The following is a 19,030-nucleotide window of genomic DNA, read 5'->3' as shown; positions in this document are numbered from 1 at the left end:
GATCCAGGGAGGTACTTCTCCCTCTCTGTTCAATGATGGTGAAGCCTCAACTGGAGTACTGCGCCCAATTCTGGGCACCGCACTTCAAGAAGGGTATGGATAAGCTTGAGAGGGTACAAAGAAGGGCCGCCCATTTGATTAAGGGTGTGGAGGGTAGGCCCAATGAGAAGAGACTCCGGGCACTGGTCCTGTTCAGCTTGACGAAGAGAAGGTGACTTGATAGCTGCCTACAAGTACGTCATGGGGGAGCATCAATAACTAGAAGAGCAACTATTCAGGAGGGCATCTCAAGGAAGGACAAGGTCCAATGGTCACAAAGTAATAGAGAATAAATTCAAGTTGGATATAAGGAAAAGCTTCTCTGTAAGGGTCACCAGAATCTGGAACACACTCCCAGCAAAGGTGGTGCAGTCGCCCTCCTTGGAGGTGTTCAAGACAAGGCTGGACAGGCACCTTGCTGAGCTCATCTGAGCCCAATGCTTCCTGCCCAGGGCAGGGGACTGGACTTGATGATCATACAGGTCCCTTCCAGTTCTATGATTCTAACTACAATTCATTAATATATGTAAACAAAGCAAGAAACTCCAATCTGGGGTTTCTTTTGATCTTTCAACAGTGGCAAGTACTCAATACCAAATTATCCACAGGTAGTGAGCAAACTTCAGCAGTCCTCTTCTAGTTATATCATTTACTGTTACAAACATCTGCATATCTCTTATCACTGTTGTACAATGGGTACATAAAAATCAGATATTTACTGATTTAAGGAATTAAGCCAGGATATTTCACAAATAACAGTAAGCTTTTAAAGGCACTTACCATATCTGGGTACACTTAAAACTTGTAAATTATAACAAAATTTGTATCTCAGAAAAAGGAACATGTATGTACTCTCCTAACTGATCTCCATAATGCTGGGCTACCTGATGCGAGCGTGGACCTTTACAAGCATGCATTTTTTGCCTCTGACGGTCACAAGTGGATCCCTGACTGGAATTTTTTGGCAAATATAAATAGATTCCAGCTGCTTCCCCTTCATTCACTTCACTTTATTTTCTTTTTTAATCAGTACTCCAAGGGTCTGTGAAGTCTGGAACCTTTCAGCCTTAGGGAACACCAACAGCCTAAATTCAAAAAAAAAACCCCACCATTGTATCAGGGAGCACTCAAAGGCCACAAACAGCTCCTTTGCCTGGTGTTGGTATCCGAGGCTAAGTAAACACCCAAGGCTGAATTGATTCAATTGTCACAGGTTAGCCTAAGCTGTGTAAATTGAACCAAAAAGCAAGTGACCCGACATTCACTTTTGATTCTAGAAATTCAACCACATGCCTACAGTGGTCCAGGCCAGAAGCCAGGGGGGCGCTAGAGCATGCATCCCTGGTAGGTGGGAGTAGACAGCTTGGGCCAAGGCTAGCTGCCAACCTGGTGAGGGAGGGTTTGTAGGAGAGGTGCAAAGCATCCTGGGATACTGGAGACTGTGAGTTAACTTGAATCTGGACAGGATCTGGGACAGAAATTTAATAAACTGATTTAACCTAAATCAATGAGGACGTCTTTACACATGTTCTAGGGGTGTGGGGAGTGCTTTAATAAGAGTGGCTCCAAGAGCCACTCTAATTAAAGTGCCCACAGCATCTCATGTATTCAGCATCTCACACTTAAAATGGTGGTGGGGGCACTTTAACTAAGCTCATTTGAAGAGCTTTAGTTAAAATGCCCCTGCCACCATTTTGAAAAGTGGGGACGCTGAATACACGAGACACAGAGGCTGCTGGAGTGTGCAGCAGACTTGATAAATTGAGTCTGTTCTTACACGCTGTAACTACAGTGTATCACAGCAGCGTCCCTGTACGTATACAGGCACCCATAAGTCTGATACTACATCCATCCCGGTTTATCTTAAACCCATTTTGGCCAATTTGAAAGGGGCTTATGTACAATGAACTTTTGTTGTGTTATAGATTTGAACTGGTTTCCAATCACTTATACTGGTTTATGTGTAATTTCTGTCCCTAGCCCTGGAGACAACATGCTAAATGCATGAAGGAGATTTGCTAGAAGTAGAAGGCAGAAGAGCTAGACTGGTGCTGGGCAATTCTGTTTCAGGCAGATGGTCCCTTGGGAAACCTTTGAACAGCCTGTATGAATTAGAACAGTCCCCTGGAAATGGGGAGGTGGGCCAGGAGCTGGGTGGAAAAGGGAATCGGGGAATTGGGGAATTGTAACTGGCTCTTGGACAGCCTGGCCTCTATTGTACACCAACTGGATCTCAACTCAGGAAAAATTCTCATCTATATATTTCTTATCTCCAGAAGTCTTCGGTCAGATACTTGCTTTCTGGAATAAATTACATAATTCGGGAGATGAAGACAAAGCACTAGCTGTAATATGTCTGATTTCTAATTAATTATTTGATTTTGTTTCTTACAAAATATCTCTCAAAATTAATTCAAATTAGCCTAGATAAGGATCAAAAATGAATTGAAGAATATCAGATACAAATGACAATAAATATTAGTGAATTGAGTTGAGAGAAAATTATTAGAACCAGAGTTTGGTTTGGATTTATGGAACATTTTCATTAATGATGTGGAAAAGGAAGAGAATGCCATTTAATTAAGCTTGCATTTGATACTAAATTAGGAGTTGCTGCAGACACCTCTGAGGGAAGAGAAATAAATCAAACAGACCTGGAAACATGGGCAGCAAGTAACAAAATGTGACTCAGTGTGAAAATATATCTGAGGGGAAATAATACAAAGGGTAGATATTCACTGGAGGCATCAGGAAGCACTAATGCTGAAAGGGACCACTAAGCATTCAGACACCAAACTATATGTAAGTTTACAATATGACGTTAGAGCCAAAACATCAGTGTAATGTTGGTATTCATATGCAGAAGCTATAGGACCAGGAATATAATAGTCCTTCATTGTATGGCTCTAGTGAAAACACATCTGTAGAACTGCCTTCACTTTTGAGCATCCCATTATCAGAAAGTTATAGACAAATTGGAAAAAGTTCAGAAAAGAGCCATAAAAATGATCCATAGCCTGGAGGTATTGACTTACGAGGGAAGATCAGAAGAGCTAAACATGTATAGCATGGCTGAGAAATTACTGCCAAGGGGACTGAGTAGCAAGCTTCAAACATTTGAAGGCAAGGGGGAATAATGTAGGGTAATGATAATGAGTAATGGGATGAAATAATAAATAAGGATAATAAATTAAGAAAGGACAAATTTAGTCCAAATTTTGGGGGAAATCTGGCAATGTAGTCTGTTAGATTACAGAGTAGTTTCCCATGGGTAGAGGTGAAAGTCCCATTGATTTGAGTTATTTAAAACAGACTGGATAAATCACTAAAAATGTAATGTACTATAAACAACAATATTCCAAAACCTGGGAAACAGAATAGATAATAGGTCATTTAAAACTCAAACGTTTATGACTGTGGGATGTCTTAATATTTGCAGTCAGTTAGTTACTTATGGAATGGAAACATTATGTTTTTCTGTTTCTGTAAAGGCCTGATACAGAAAACACTTAAGCACATGCTCAGCTTTTAAGGTGAGAAGTCCTATTGACTTACATAGGACTGCTCCATGTGAATAATGGTAAGTACATGCTTAAGTGTTTTCAGGACAGGAGCCTTAGTTCTTGCAGATTTCAATGTGAATACGGCACATATAGCTAACTAAATCATATTTACTTTGCCAATACAATACGCATAAAAAGGGCCACCAGAAGTTATTGTACCTTTTTTATTTTACTTTATTTTGTTGGAAATGGCCAATATTATGAACCATATCCCAATTTACAACCCCCCTGCTTTCTCTTTATGATAGTAATTACTATACAGTAGATATTATGAGGCTGTTTTCTGCATTCCAGTCTTTTCAAAGTTTTCTCTGTTCCAAAGTTTTCTGTAGCTCAGGTTTTCCAAAAGATTTCCAACATTTCTACTGTCTGACTTGGAAATATATCCTACAATTTCTCTTAAATATGCAAAAGTAACCTGAAATGAAAACCTGATCCTCTCTCATAAAGCAAAGAAATGCTAGGGGTGATGTATTAATGTTAGCATGGTATTAACATTGAAATCTGATTCCCCCTCCCCCCCACCTGATCACCCCCCTCTGCAATTAAAAGAATGTAATTTTCAACCCATCTGACCACTTTTGTAACCGCAAAGCCTAGGTTGCAAACATTTAGACAGCTGTGATTTATGCTGCCTAAAAATAGCATGTTTTTGTTTGTTTTATGTTGTTGTTTTGTTTTTTTCCCCCCTCCCCCTTGGTGGGTTGTGTTTGGGGCTGGCAGCACTGGCGTGCAACAGCCCAATAGCAGAACCTCAGGACTCTCCAGCAAGGGGTCAAGCAGCAGCAGCTCCAGTGAATCCGAGAGCAGTTCAGAGTCTGATTCAGAGAGTGAAAGCAGTTCTAGTGAGAGTGACGGCAGCAAGCCCTCTCATTACTCCAGCCCAGAGGTAAGGACTTCTGATCTTTCTGATTCAGGGTGACAGCCAAGATATTGCACCCAGCCTGGCCCTTAGCTAGTCAAGCAAACAAAAGAGGCTGTGGGGAGACAAAAAAAAAAGTAATGGGGGAAAGTCCAAGGAGGCTCCCGTGGTGCACTGTGAAATACCAGGTGCCGTTTCCTGCATTTTTAACATATTAAATTTTGAAAGAAAAAGTTACGGGAAAAGATTTGCACAACAGAGAAAGAAATAACCAATGTGTTATTGTTGTAGGATTCTAGAGGAGTGAAATGCATTGCAAGGAAGAAGGTATGCTCTAGACTCCAAACAAATGCTGACATCTGTTTTTACTGCTGACTTGCATGGTGCAAAAGCCCTTATCTGAGTCTCCTGCACTACAGTGACTCTAACAGCTGGTCAATGCAGGGAAGCTATTGCACAATAAGTTTGGGTACAAATGTAAAATACAATAGGTATTCACATTAACTCCCAATGTGAACATGCTTACTCTTCACTAAGCATACTTTCTACACTGGCTTGAAGTGGTATAAATGAGACCACTGCTGGCACAAAATCAGTGCCACGCAGAGAGCTAGTGCAGAATAATTATTGTGGGCTATCTCCCTGGATAGGCAGGCCTTAACTCTATTAAAATTAATTTGCCCATATTGTATTTTGAGTTTTAGTGACATACCAGCAAATGCACTTCTTAAATGTAAGGCTCCAAATGCTCTTGTATACTCCATAGTAACATAACACATATTAATATATGCAAAAATATTCAAGAATCGAGATTGTAAACACATGAAATACAGACAGATTATTCTCCTTCCTGACATAGGACAGGACAACGGACCTCCCTTCATTGACAGCTATGTCTCAAAAGCTCTTCTCATCCTGAAGATTCACATTCCCTTGCTATTAAAATAAAACAGCTAGCACATATTTTAATTAATATTTTGACACCAAATTTTCCATCAGGCAAATACAAAAATCACCAGAACATACTGCAGTACATCACCCACAGTTTTTGTTGTTCCTTCTTTACTTGACCATTTTCTTTCCTCCCCTTTCTAACTTTCAGTATTTTTTACTTACACTTCACTTTCTTTTCATTCCTCCCTGATCCTAAATCTCTCCCTCTGGTCCTCTTCTTTCTTTATTCTCTTTCAAGGTTCTTGGTCTGCTCTTGTTTCTTCCCTTCTCCTTGTTGTTCCTTTTCCTTCTTTCTTCCATTCTGTGTTTCTCGTTTTCCTTCAGTCTTTCTTCTTTCCATCGTCTGTTCCCCACTGCAGACATCTACTTTTGTCCTTCCATCTTTCCCTTCCATATGGAGTCTCAACATTGCTACCATTAAAAGGAGCCAGAAGAGGAATCCAAATGGAAGGAAGAAACTGGGGTGGGAGGAGAGCAAATGGGAAAAAAGGAGGTTCCTGCTAGGGAAGAAGTGGGGAAGAAAGAATTGCTGTGGAAAGGAAAGAGGGCCTGAGTACCCAATGCCAATCAAAGTCAAAGAGCATCTAGGCTCAAATCTGTGCTAACAGACTGAGACTGGTAAATTCCCTTTAATCAGGAAAAGAGCATTCTGGGGGAAAAGGAGCTAAGTAACCTGAGTCAGGCTGGGGAGTTCATGACTTTGGATAGGAAAGATATTGGTGAGGACTAGAATGATCATATGAACTTGGAGAAACTGGCTCCTCCAAAGTGTTTTTCACTCATCTTCTCAAAATACGTAGGACTGTCTTTATCTGAGCAAGGTATCACTTGATTATACATGTACTGTTCTATCAGCTCGTTGGCCCCTTGGTATTATAGCTGTGAAGCTGAGTTTGCCCTAGTAGGGTGTGCTAAAATTGTAAAGGATTCGGAGGTTTGGTGGCTGCCGTAGTTTTGATAGTTCATTTTCTAAGTGGGGAGAATGTGGGAAGACTAACATTTGTCTGAAAGAGGCGATAGTTGATCCAGGCAAGGAGGACATGTGTGATGTCCCCACTTTCTGCTGCTCTTACAAGTCCAGCATACAACCTAGTGTGGAAGTTCAAAAATTGTCTGTATGGAACCTATGGTTTTTCTGTAAAAGGAGATATCAGATGCTGTTGTGTCTTTTTCACTGTGTATATACATTAATATTTCTACAAACAATGAACCTGGAAATTCCAGCTTTAATGCTCAGCAGCAGGTCAAATAGCATATGCATATATTAAAAGGTTTTATTTTGGGAATGGGGCATCTTCTGAATTTGAGGTTGAAGAGAAACAGGATTGTTGCTTCACCTCTTTTTTAAGTTTTCTATTACTTCATTCTGGAATCTGCATGTCTTGGGCAAATGGAGGAAACAGCTATGTTAGAACAGGAAGTAGCAGATTTTGGTGCTACAGGGAAGTTCACGTGCCCTGGATTGTTAGTGGTGCTGGTTTTGTTGATCGCCAGATTTGTGCTCATCAGAAAGATGTTGAGCCTGTTATCCTGTTCTCTTATGAGCTCTTGAATAAAGGTGTGGGTAAAGGGGTTGACTGATGCCCATTTCAGAGCATGTTACAGTAGCCTTCCTATACACCTCCTGGACTGTCTGTCATTGAGCAAACTAATTGTTGAAATTTGGGTGCCATATGACTTGCTGACTGGTAATTATGGTCTGGTGGATTAGGAATGGAGCAGGTTCTTTTCCACACATCTGTAAGTGAAGATTCCTGCAAATGAGACAAGCATAATGAATTGATGGAAACTTTGACATTTTATATCAATTTTACTCTTCTCTCTTGGTAATCAAGATCATACCTCATCACAAAACAATGTTGTTCCTGCAAATGATTTTTGAACTGCAAATCTTTTCTATTAAATAAATTGAACAAAGGGTTTCCAGTTATGAAGATAAGCAACCAGTGTAATGTTTCCAACTCCAAGTGTCACAAGCAGGGCCAAGGAGGTGATCCTCCCGGTCTATGCGACACTGGTCAGGCTGCAGCTGGAGAACTGCGTCCAGTTCTGGGCGCCGCACTTCAGGAGGGATGTGGACAGCATTGAGAGGGTCCAAAGGAGGGCCACTCACATGATCCGGGGACAGCATAGAACTTGTGCATAGAAGAACCGTGTTCCCAGCTGTATCTCATATCCTTAAGAAGGCAAAGGAACACTAAAAGCAGGGTAGAGTTGCACTTTATAGACTAAATCCAAAATGCATAAGCTTTTGTAAGCAACAGCTTACTTCATCAGATGCTATGAGTGGACATGGCAGTTGTCACGTAATAGGTCTATTCCCATGCTTAGTAACTATATTAAAAACTGATACTATATTTACTTGAATATAAGATGACCCTGAATATAAGGTGATTCCCCAATCATTAGATTCTATATATAGAAAATTTATAAATACGTTATGATTTTCCAGGCATAGAATCTAATTATTGGGAGTTGACCTTGAATTTGTCCCCTACCCACTGCTACAGAAGGGAAAATAAATCTGAGGAGTCAGGTAGTCCTCTTGCCTCCCACCCTGCCTCAACTTTTCTCCCCTGCACTCCCTTCCTGTCAGACCCTGCTCTCCCTGAGCACATGGAAGTGAGGGGCAAATTTGAAAACACTAACCTTGAAATAAACATGCCCATAGTAATTTGCATATAGTATCCATAGACTTAGGGCATATCTACACATGACCATACGGCACCTTTGTTACTGCACCATCATTTAGTACTTCCTTTTGGAAGTACTAAAAGATGGCACAGTAACAGTCCATACTGCACTTTGCTGGCTGTGCATGGTTATTTTTGGCCGCTATGTCACTGTAGCAACACACTACAATGAAGGAGCGCATTGCTACAGTGACGTACCAGTAGCATCACAGTTTTTGCCAATGGACGCTACAGTGCCATAGTGTGTTGCTACAGCACTGCAGCATCTTGTGTAGATCCACCCTTAGTTCATCCAGAATTGAGGCATAGTACATTTTTGAAACTGCTGCAAGTTTTAGTACAACTACTAAATGGGTTTCAACACTGACAAGTGCAAGGTACTGCACCTGGGGAGGACGAACCAGCAGCATACCTACAGCCTGGGGAACTCCAGAAAAGAATCTTGGAGTCATCATTGATGCCAAGATGAACATGGGCCGGCAGTGTGGGGATGCAGTCAGGAAGGACAACCGTACCTTGTCATGCATCCACAAATGCATCTCGAGCAGGTCCAAGGAGGTGATCCTCCCCCTCTATGCAACACTGATCAGGCTGCAGTTGGAGTACTGCGTCCAGTTCTGGGCGCTGCACTTCAGGAGGGATGTGGACAACATGGAGAGGGTCCAGAGGAGGGCCACTCGTATGATTAGGGGGAAGCAGGGCAGGCCCTATGAGGAGAGGCTACAGGACCTGAACCTGTTCAGCCTCCACAAAAGAAGGCTGAGGGGGGGATCTAGTGGCCATTTACAAACTAGTCAGAGAGGACCAGCGGGCATTGGGCGAGTCCCTGTTCCCCCAAGCACTACCAGAAGTGACTAGAAATAACGGCCACAAGCTGGCAGGTGGTAGATTCAGACTAGACATCAGGAGGCGCTACTTCACTGTCAGGGCGGCTAGGATCTGGAACCAACTTCCAAGAGGCGTGGTGCTGGCTCCTACCCTGGGGGTCTTTAAGAGGAGGCTAGATGAACACCTTGCCCGGGTTGTTTGACTCCAGTACTTTTTCCTGCCATGGCAGGGGGTCAGACTTGATGATCTGCTCAGGTCCCTTCCGACCCTACTGACTATGAAACCACTCCATAAACAGACTTTTAAGTATAACTTTTGTGCCTATTTATATATAGTACAAACTATGCATACTATTAGTCCAAAGGCAAAAGGCTCATGATTTACCATATAGTACACTGGATTGGACCTCAGCAGAGTCAATAGCATGTCAAGTCATGGTGACCCCACAGCTCGGTACTGCTGACTATGTGTGTATAAACTACAAATACCGCCCCCTAACAAAGGATCCATGTTTCCCCACTTATGATTGAACCTGGGTGTTCTTGTCACAAGTCCTGGGATACTCCAAAAATGTGTACGCAGATGAGACACAGGGCAGCTTTATACAGCTCCTTCTCATGGAGGGCAGAGCCACACTAATCATAAGTGACAGAGTGAGAGGGGGACCAACAGAAGGATTATGGGCAAACTGTTTGGGACCCAATTTGGTAATGTTTGCCAGACATTTAAGGCTGGTGAAGAAACAGGAATCATTGGAAATTGGAAAGAAAGATGCAGCTTAACTGTGGGATTGAAAAGGAAGTTGACATGTATGCTGTGTGGTGGCTTACCATGACTTGCAAAAAAGTCAGCACTGAGGGGGACTGTGCTCAATGTGCACTATGATATATTTTATACAGATAGACTGTATCTTTGTGGTAGGTTCCCATCAGCATCTTCCATCTTTTGGCTAAGATCAAGAATTTTTGGCACCAAGGGGAGGGTATCAGGGCTGGTTCTGGCCCTCTCAGTACCAGCTTGGTATTGCAGTACCTCCAGACTTAATACCAGTTTTCTCCTGGGAGAGCAACTGCCTGTTGTTTTTAAGGGCCACACAGAAAAATAAAAAGGGTTCCCAACAGCATGTTTGCCCTATATGGGTCATGCGTTTTATAGTCGTGCTCATCGGCTGCATTTAAAACAACTTCATAGTTGGTTTCCATGACTGGGCACATGCTGCATTTGGTGGCAGCTTAATGACAGACGTATTTGATGAGATTTCCTTACATGTGAATAAAAGACAAGGGTTTTTTTCCCCTGTTCTGTATGGAGGAAGACACCTCATCTTGCATTCAAGTAAATACAGTAATCATAATTTGGAAAACATGGAGCCAGTATTCAATGGATTTGGTTGTGCAGAACTCAGGATGGAAGTTGGTCACATGTTTTCATATTTTACAGGTCAGAGAAGACACATAGTTTGAAATATGATATGAGGATTTGTGATGTCCGTTGTGAAGCTAGGAGGTGTTTCTGAAAACATGCACTTGAGGCTACTGAGTATATACTCAGGAGGTAGTGGCTGATTCACTAAGAGAACACCTTAGGCCACATTCTTCCTGAGCAAAATGGAGAGCAGCACTTAGTTGAAGATTGTATCATGTCGGTTTCATAACATGCACAAAAATTACTCATGTAAAGTGTAATAGGACATAGAGTCAAATTTGGGTCCCATTGTGGTCTTTTTGAATTGTGACCATTGACTGCAGTGGAGTCAGAATTTGGCCTTTTCCAGCTCTAGTCCAAAGCATGGTTTATAAATGAGGCAACACCCAACCTCAGCTCCAGTGGGACTTCAGGGATATAATTGAAGGTATTATTTTGCTCCATCATGCCTTAGCATCTTGTCCCACACCCACTCATTTCATTTCATTCAAATTACTGATTGCAAGAAGCACTAGAAAGCACTTGCACATTATTGTGAAATTGCATTGTCTTAGCCATAGCTGCATTTGAAATCATAATTATCTCACTTCTTCACTGTCCAAACACCATTATATTTTAGATGCTGTCTTAAAACTTGATCATGTTGTGACAGGAACACGGGGGAAAAAAGCTAACTGATATTCAATGTGTGTTAAATGAGTAACTGACAGTATCTCCCCACAGAAAATGTTTGCGTGATCTTGTGTCTGTATACCAATAGTACCAATAAGGTTAACTCAATAATTCAATTAAGCTTCCCTTGTATTCACTATAAACATTTTTATTTTTCATGCAGTATTACAAGGCACAGAATACCTATCTCTTTCCCACCTTTCCACCCCCAGCCCTTTCGTTCATTCTGTAGCCTGAATTTTACCCTTTTCTTCTTTCTGTCTTTCTATCAGCATTATGTTTTCTTTCATTTGGAAACTTGGAAGCATTTCCCAGTAAAGCTGGTGCCAGTAGCACTGCATGAATCATCTTTAAGAATTATGAATCACTGTAGCTGTCCTCCTTCCCAACCTCATTCAAACTGAAAATATCATCACACCCAGTGTCCCCCAGCCTCTACATTCGTGATTCATATCTATTCCTAAAATCAATGCTCCTATAAATAACAGGGGACTATGATTCAGCTTCATGACTGGGTACCCCAATAAATACAGTAAACTTAAATGTGCCGTGCCAACAGAATGTACTATATCTCTTTAACTACCTCTTTGACTTCTGCACCATTTCTCTTTTTTCCCCCTGGATTCCATCTGTGTGCTGGAGGTGCTGCATTTGCATCCCAAAGTACCAAGTAATGGTTAATTTGGGAGCTAAAGCCTTTAGTTGTGTGATAAGAATAGCAGAGCCAGATTTTTTTTTTAAATACAATCCCTGTAATTTAGTTATTTGCACTCTGACCATGTAGAGAGCCCAGGCGCACCAAGAATATAAAGACACACAGTGAAGTCATGCCTTGCAGCTGGAATTTTATTAAATACTGTTTTGTTTGATTTGCTTTCAGCCTGAACAACCATCATCAAACAAGTGGCAACTGGATAAATGGCTAAATAAAGTTAATCCTCACAAAACGCCTATTCTTAGCCAAAATGATAACCATGGACTGGAGAGTAATCAGTATTACAGCAGGATAAAGGAGGAAGGACAGGAGTGTGAGAAATTACCAGATATTTGCCAAACAGACCTCAGAGACACAGAAATTAAGAATGCCAGCAAAGAGGAGCTGAGGCCTAGAACTGCTAATAAAGCACCAGGCAATAAAGGAGGGAAGCAGAAATCACCTCCCGCTGCTGTTGCTGCTGCTTCTGGAGACAGCGGTCCTCAGAGAAAGCCAATCTGTAAAAAACAGCCAAGAAGGACAGAGAGGACCTCTGGTGGAGATGCTTTGAACTGCCATACATCTGAGGATCTCACCCTGAGCCAAGGCTTTTTAGAAAATAACATCTGTGAGCAACCTAAAGCCAGGCCCTGCAGCAACAGAACTGGGCACAGGAAAGAGCCCCGCTCTGTCACTACATGCGAAAAGAGACGTACCCGGGGGCCAAGCAAAACAGCACCTAAATCCAGGGAATTTATCGAGACAGAGTCTTCATCATCCTCCTCTTCCTCCGATTCAGATTCAGAATCCGAACAAGAGGAATATTCTCTCCCTAAACCTCAGACTGCGGCCTCTGCTTCAGCTGGAAATGACCAGAGGTTGAAGGACTCTGGGAGCAGTAACTCCAACAAAACCAACAGCAGCTGCAGTGCCTTTGGCTCCATTAATGCCAGGAGTAGTAATGAAATAGCAAAGGAGCTGGAGGAACAATTTTACACCCTGGTTCCTTTTGGTAGGAATGAGCTCCTGTCTCCTCTGAAAGACAGTGATGAGGTAAAATCACTGTGGGTCAAAATTGATTTGACTCTTTTGTCCAGGATTCCAGAGCGTTCACCGGAGGAGCCATTGGCAATGAGCACTGGAGCAAAAGAAGTAGCCAGCATTCACCAGAATAATAGTATTGACCCACCAGCGGAAAAGGTTTTACCAAAATCTAGAAGGAAACGCAAGGTAGGCTTTCTGGGCTTTTTCAGATTACGTAGGATCTTCAGGGGGAAATTGTGTTTATTGTGTTTTTCTGCCTTGTCTCTGATATATCGATTAGCCAAACAATGCACTTTATATATGTATCCTGCATTTAATAGTAATATCCTATTTGAATTGAAATTCTGAAGTGATCTTTCATGACCACTCACTCCTCAACTGTGTGTGTGTTTTTGACCCAAACAATCATTCAAGCACTAGCGGGGGGAATAGTCTAAAGCAGTATTACCCTAGAGTCAGGGCCTCATATGACAGCATTTTCTGTTGGCACTCTGTCTGTTTCCTGCCTCATAAAAATGGCACCTTTGCTATTTTTAGCTCCCAGAATTTAAGCATCTGGAGGTGATGCTTCTGTCTTAAAGTGGAGTGGGTGTCGTCTAGTCAAAGTCAATTTCATGTTTCATTAGCTCTTTATATGGAAGAAAGGCAGGAGAGCGAGCCACTATGTCCCTCTCGAGATGCAAATAAAGCTCTCCCAGCCCAGATATCCCTGTGACTTCACTGAGAAACTTCTTTTATGGGAGCTTGTGAGTTCATGATCCATTTGGCATCTACAGCTTCCCTCTGTTACACTAGTGCAACCTCTAACCGAGGGCATTGTACCTAAATAACTGAGGTCATAATTTAGCCCCAGGCTTGCTCTACATGCACTACTGCTGTCCAGTTGGGGTGGGGTGACAGCATGGCAGTTCTCTAGTCACCTCCAACTTGCAGAATAACTGCTCTTCCTTTTGCCTTTCTGCCCCCAACTAGGCCCCATGTATATTCCTTTTGCTGCAGAGGGGCATCAGTTAAAGCAGCTTCACTGTGCCTTTATGTCAATGTCAATCTGAACCCTGGAGCAGAGGCATATCAAGTGCCTGGGGCAGGGGACGGAGGGGGGAAATGTGCTGAACATTTGGCAGTGGGGCACGAGGAAAAGTAGGGGAGGGAGAGGAGTCTTACCTGCCTCAGCTCTCTTCACTTGGGCAACAGTGTTACCTGCCCTGGCTGTCCCAACTCCTGCTGCTCCCCACACCTCTACAGGACACAGGGATGTGCCTCCTATGGCTAAGCCTCCTGGATGATGGGTGTTTCCTTCCACCCCACAGGCCCTCAGATAAACAACTGAGCTTGGGGCTGTGCTTGCCTGGCAAAAACTTCTAGGGAAGAGGACCGTACTGAAACCCCCTCTAAGTCAATGCTCAAAACTGCTGCTCTACTTGCTCCCCACCTAGTTCTGCCTATGCATATACTGCCCAGGGCTTTTTCTAAACACAGTATGGTCATGACAGAGAGCTCCTCCCAGTGTTCGTAATTTCAAAATTATATGCAGTTTGTCCAGTAAAAGATATCACCCAAATAATTCCTTCTCTCTCACATATTCCCAAATCACCATAGCTGCAACATCACTCCAACGCTGCCATAATTTCAAAGGAATTTGTCTGAGTACATTGGCCAGGACTTAGTATGCAATGTAGCAATTGTACAGTTCACAGTGATGGGTGAGAAACCACGAATGCTCAAGGAGTGACAAAAAATGTGGTGTGAGGCTACATACCCAAGGAACCAGGACTTTGCTCATTACAGATCAGTGTCAGCCTTGTAAATTCTTAAGGTGCACTGTATAAATAGATTTCATTTACATAATACAAATACATATAAAATGATGAAATGATACAAAGGCAAAAGAAGAAACAAACTTTGCTATTATGGGCAATACAGTGTCTTCCAAATTATGGATAAACTAGAGACATAAAGCATACATGGCACACTGAAGAGACAGGCAAGTCAGGAAACCAGTAAGAGCTTGAAGGGGGTTGTGGAAACACAAAGAAAGAGATTAAAGCTTGGGGAATTTAGGATGGACACAAAGAGGAACAGTGGGAAACAAAGGATTCAGGGAACAATGAGGGAGAGACAGGAAAAATATAGTGAACAGGTGTGAGATTTAAGAAGGAGTAAAAGAAAAATGTAGAAGAAATAAGCAAAAAGGAGGCATAAAATGCCCAAAACATTTTTTTAAATTGTATTCTCTTCCCTATGCTTTTGAATGTTGTCTCTTTCGATTTTAAGTCTTTTGGGATGATCTTGTTAAAGCAGAAGACAGGGTAGAAATGCATATGTAGAATAACTGAACCTGAGGTGCATAGGCTTTCACGAGCAAGGCTTCTTCTGTCTGACTTCATACTAGCACAGCTAGCTATCTTGTTAGAAGTCTGTAAGGTGTATAGTTTGTAGAATAAATAAGTACAGTAAAATAGGGTACACCCAAATACAGACTTTCATTTTCTGTAATACCCAGCATCCTGTGGTTGTGTAGACAGATCTAGTGCCATCTATCAAATGCAATAGATGATCGTTTTTCTCTTCATTCAGTGTGAAAATGAAGAGGAGCACAGGGAGAGCAAGAAGCCTCATTTAGAGCGAGAGTGTTCTTCACGATTAATTGCCTCTGCCCAAAGTATTTCAACAGCAAATCATTGCAACATAAATGAAAATAGGTATGCATTCTCCTTATCATTTAAAACTCAGTCTCTACAACTAATTGAATCTTAATGCAGTGTATAATTTGGCATTTAATGGGACAGACTTTTTTAATTATCATGTTATGTGTAAAATTATCTGAATGTGTTTGTTCTCCTTTTGGTTTAATGAACAAGGTAACGGCTCCTGACATATTTTTGTTCTATTACACAAAAAGCTGTGAGTTCAAGTGCTAAGATTCTGGAGGGAATAATTACAGCAACAATGGCATTATCAGCTGAGACATTACTATATTCTTAGGTATTATGTTCTGGGCATTTGTTCAAATAGACTACAATCCTTTGACCTCTTTTTCTCCATTTCAGTGTCATGAGATTCAAATTTAAAACTTGTTTATATCTGAATTTAAATGTAATAATCTATATGAACAAAGGAAAAGGTAAAGAAAGTATTTGAGTTGATGCCCAGAGAACCCCACTCCCAAGTATATTCTGGACAGGATACTTTAAAGATTACAAGTGGTGTATTTTGTATAACTGCTCAAAACACACAACTCCATATGGTGATAAAAATAGCTAAATTTCCAAAAGACTCAAGACGCAATATGAATGATGAAAATATCCACCTATTTCTTTGCATAGATTTGGACAAGCAGCGATACTACAATCTGTCATATCAATCCTGAGCAGTTTCCAGCAACCAATTTTAGTCATGTATCTTACAGTTCAGTTGCACAAAGCTTAATATATGTGGCTCATTGATAAACCTAACAAATCTTTTTCTATTGTGTTTTATAGTGTGGGTGCACTACGCTGAAGTGCTTTGTAATTTATATAACTTCTAATTCAAAATAATCATTAACTTTTATTGAATTCATTTATAAATAAGTCTTTATTCAGCACTATGGGAGCTGAAAAAATCATCATACTGGAAAAAACATGAGAAAGAAACTCAAATATCTTTTGTATGTTGAAGAATCTGCATTCAACTTGTTTTTTTCATATAAGTTACATATGTGACACAAAGTGAAAATCATACATGTAATAGGATATTTTATTGTGGTTCACTGGATGTAGGCATACCATTCCTGTTACCAAAACGTCATGTTTCACAGCACGTTCATTCTCAAGGAGCAAGTGATTATCATGATCGGACATGCATGGAAGTGATTGAGCTAGTTATGCTGTAGGGTTTATTTCACAGTTCCAAGAAATAAAAACACACTGGGCACACCCCCGTGAGTGGGAACGTGTGTTCCCCAGGGACGATTAGCAGCAGCATGTATTTGTACCACAGCTAGTTGTCCCTGCGAAATGCCCCTGCACGTGCACTCTGGTGCACGGCAAGTTGCCCTGGGTGAGGTAAGGGAGGCAGAAACCAGCACCTGAGGTCCTGGGGGCCTCCCAGGCTCCAGCAGCAGTGATCCGGGTGTGCAGAGGAGCACTCAGATCCAGTTTCCGGTCGCCGCATGCTGCAGCCACATGCACTGCCCTGCTTTTTCTGGCATAGTTATTTTTTTACACCAGGATCTCCTACTGTCAAAAATACCCACCATGCTACAAATTAGCAATGCAGAAAATGCCTGCATGTGTGGCGCGTGTTATTTGCAGTGCCACGGACCACACGTGTGCTCTTGGGGACATGCCCCATCAAATGCATTCAGATTAGCAATTTTATAGTGAAAAGGCAACACATAAGTTCATAAAATTTCCTTTCTTCCCTCTAGTTTTCCCGTGGTCCCTCACCTTTATATTACCCTCCAGTCCTCTGGTATTATATGACTCCCATTACCATAGCACTTCGTGTCTTTAACATGAGCCCCTAATGTGAGGTAGAGAAGGGCTAATATCTCCAATTTACAGGAGGGAAATTATGGCACAGACTGACCAAGGATATGTGAATCCTGGAGACTACTGCTTAGTATAGTGATACCCAAACTGCCTCTAAATGTGCTAGCTTGGGCATTAAGAAAAGTCTGGCCTCAGCAGCATGGACAAATTACCCCATGTTGCTGCAGCTAGACTGTTTTTTGTACTTTGGGTGTCTGCAGTGCTGAAGTCTGCAGTGTGGATATACCCTAAGCAGTTTGCCTAAGGTCACGTGTAAGGTCTGTAGCACAGTGGGAAATGAAACCTAAGTCTCTCCAGTTGCACCCTAACATCTAGCCACTTGGTAATCCTTCTTAAAGTAGTTGCAGTGCTAAAGAGGCTGCGGTACCCTCTGGTTATGTTAGCCTTAGTCCCCGGGAATCATAGAAAATTAAGGTTGGACGCAACCTTACCAGGTCATCTAACCCAGGGGTTCCCAAACTTTTTAGATCATGAACTGGCAAACTGTGGACCGGAAGAGGCCACAAAAAGGTCCACAGACCAGAAGTGACCATAGACTGGCAAAATGAGGACCGGCAAACTGCAGTCTAGGAGTGACCGCATACTGCAGAGCAGCAGCCAACCTTTTTTTATACTTAATATAAAGTATACTTAGTATTAAAAAGGGTTGACTGCCACTCCACAGTATGGCGTCACTTCCAGACTTCCGGTCCAGCAGCCAATCCTCCTGCAGACCAGCAACCAACCCTTCACAGCCTGATACCAGGCTGTGGCCAAGGGGTTGGGAACCTCTGATCTAGTCCAACCCCTTGCTCAAAGCAAGACCATTCCCAACTAGATCATCCCAGCCGAGGTTTTGTCTAGCCGGGTCTCCAAGGATGGGGTTCCCCAACCAATTTGGGTAACCTGTTCCAGTGTTTTACTGCCCTTCTAGTCAGAAATGTTTTCCTAGTATCTAGCCTAAACTTCCCTTGCTGCAACTTGAGACTGTTGCTCCTTGTTCTGTCATCTGCCACCACTGAGAACACTCTAGCTCCGTCCTCTTTGGGTGAACCACCCTTCAGGTACTTGATAGATGGTATGAAATCCCCTTTCAGTCTTTTCTTCCTTAGACTAATGATGTATGAACCCAGCTTTTTGCCACATAGGACAAGGTTCCTATTTGAAAAGCGGAAGAAAAATTACAACATCAGCTAGAGATTCCTACACATACCAAATTAACATTTAAATACTTTATTTTTCTTACAAGAAGACTGTGACTGTCCATTTACATACCCTGACTCTCACTTTCAGCAAAAGTGTTGCTCATTAAAACAAAATTACTTAAGCCACACTTTAAAAATACTACATTATAGAACCAATGAAGGTCTAAAAGGTTCTAAATTATGATCTGTAGCATCTCCAACCTCGAGTTTTTAAAGCCTTGCAGGATAAATGAACACACATGTAGTAAGAGCACATTTAATTAGCCCGGTTCTCTAAAGTGATATGGTGAAATAAAGTATATTTTCTACCATGGTCACTTCTGCAGTTACATTAAGTGTCTAGTGTCTTACAGTATTTCTGCAAAGAAATGAGAATTGTCCCAATAAAGTGGTAAAAGGCTGAAATAGGGGACTATGGCAAGGAAAGATATTGGGTAAAAAATACTTTGCCCTCTACTAATTGCAATTCTAGGCTCAATGTGGCTTGTCGCTCAAAAAATTCCTATACTGTACTGTGTGCATTACATTAACATTTTC

The 19,030-nt window shown here is 41.8% G+C and overlaps 1 protein-coding gene across 1 annotated transcript in view; it reads left to right on the top strand.

The window, feature by feature from the left end:
- The window catches only part of AFF3 (AF4/FMR2 family member 3), a 590,786-nt gene that overhangs the window by 522,403 nt on the left and 49,353 nt on the right, over positions 1 to 19,030 (top strand). The window contains exons 10-12 of the mRNA XM_019529497.1: positions 4,326 to 4,491; positions 11,917 to 12,960; positions 15,352 to 15,476. Coding sequence (XP_019385042.1) covers positions 4,326 to 4,491; positions 11,917 to 12,960; positions 15,352 to 15,476 — 1,335 coding nt within the window. The remainder of the gene's footprint in view (positions 1 to 4,325; positions 4,492 to 11,916; positions 12,961 to 15,351; positions 15,477 to 19,030) is intronic.

This window comes from Crocodylus porosus, unplaced genomic scaffold (assembly GCF_001723895.1).
Source record: "Crocodylus porosus isolate Cpor-Errol unplaced genomic scaffold, CroPor_comp1, whole genome shotgun sequence".
NCBI lineage: Eukaryota > Metazoa > Chordata > Crocodylia > Crocodylidae > Crocodylus > Crocodylus porosus.
This window is presented reverse-complemented; position numbering and strand designations above follow the sequence as displayed.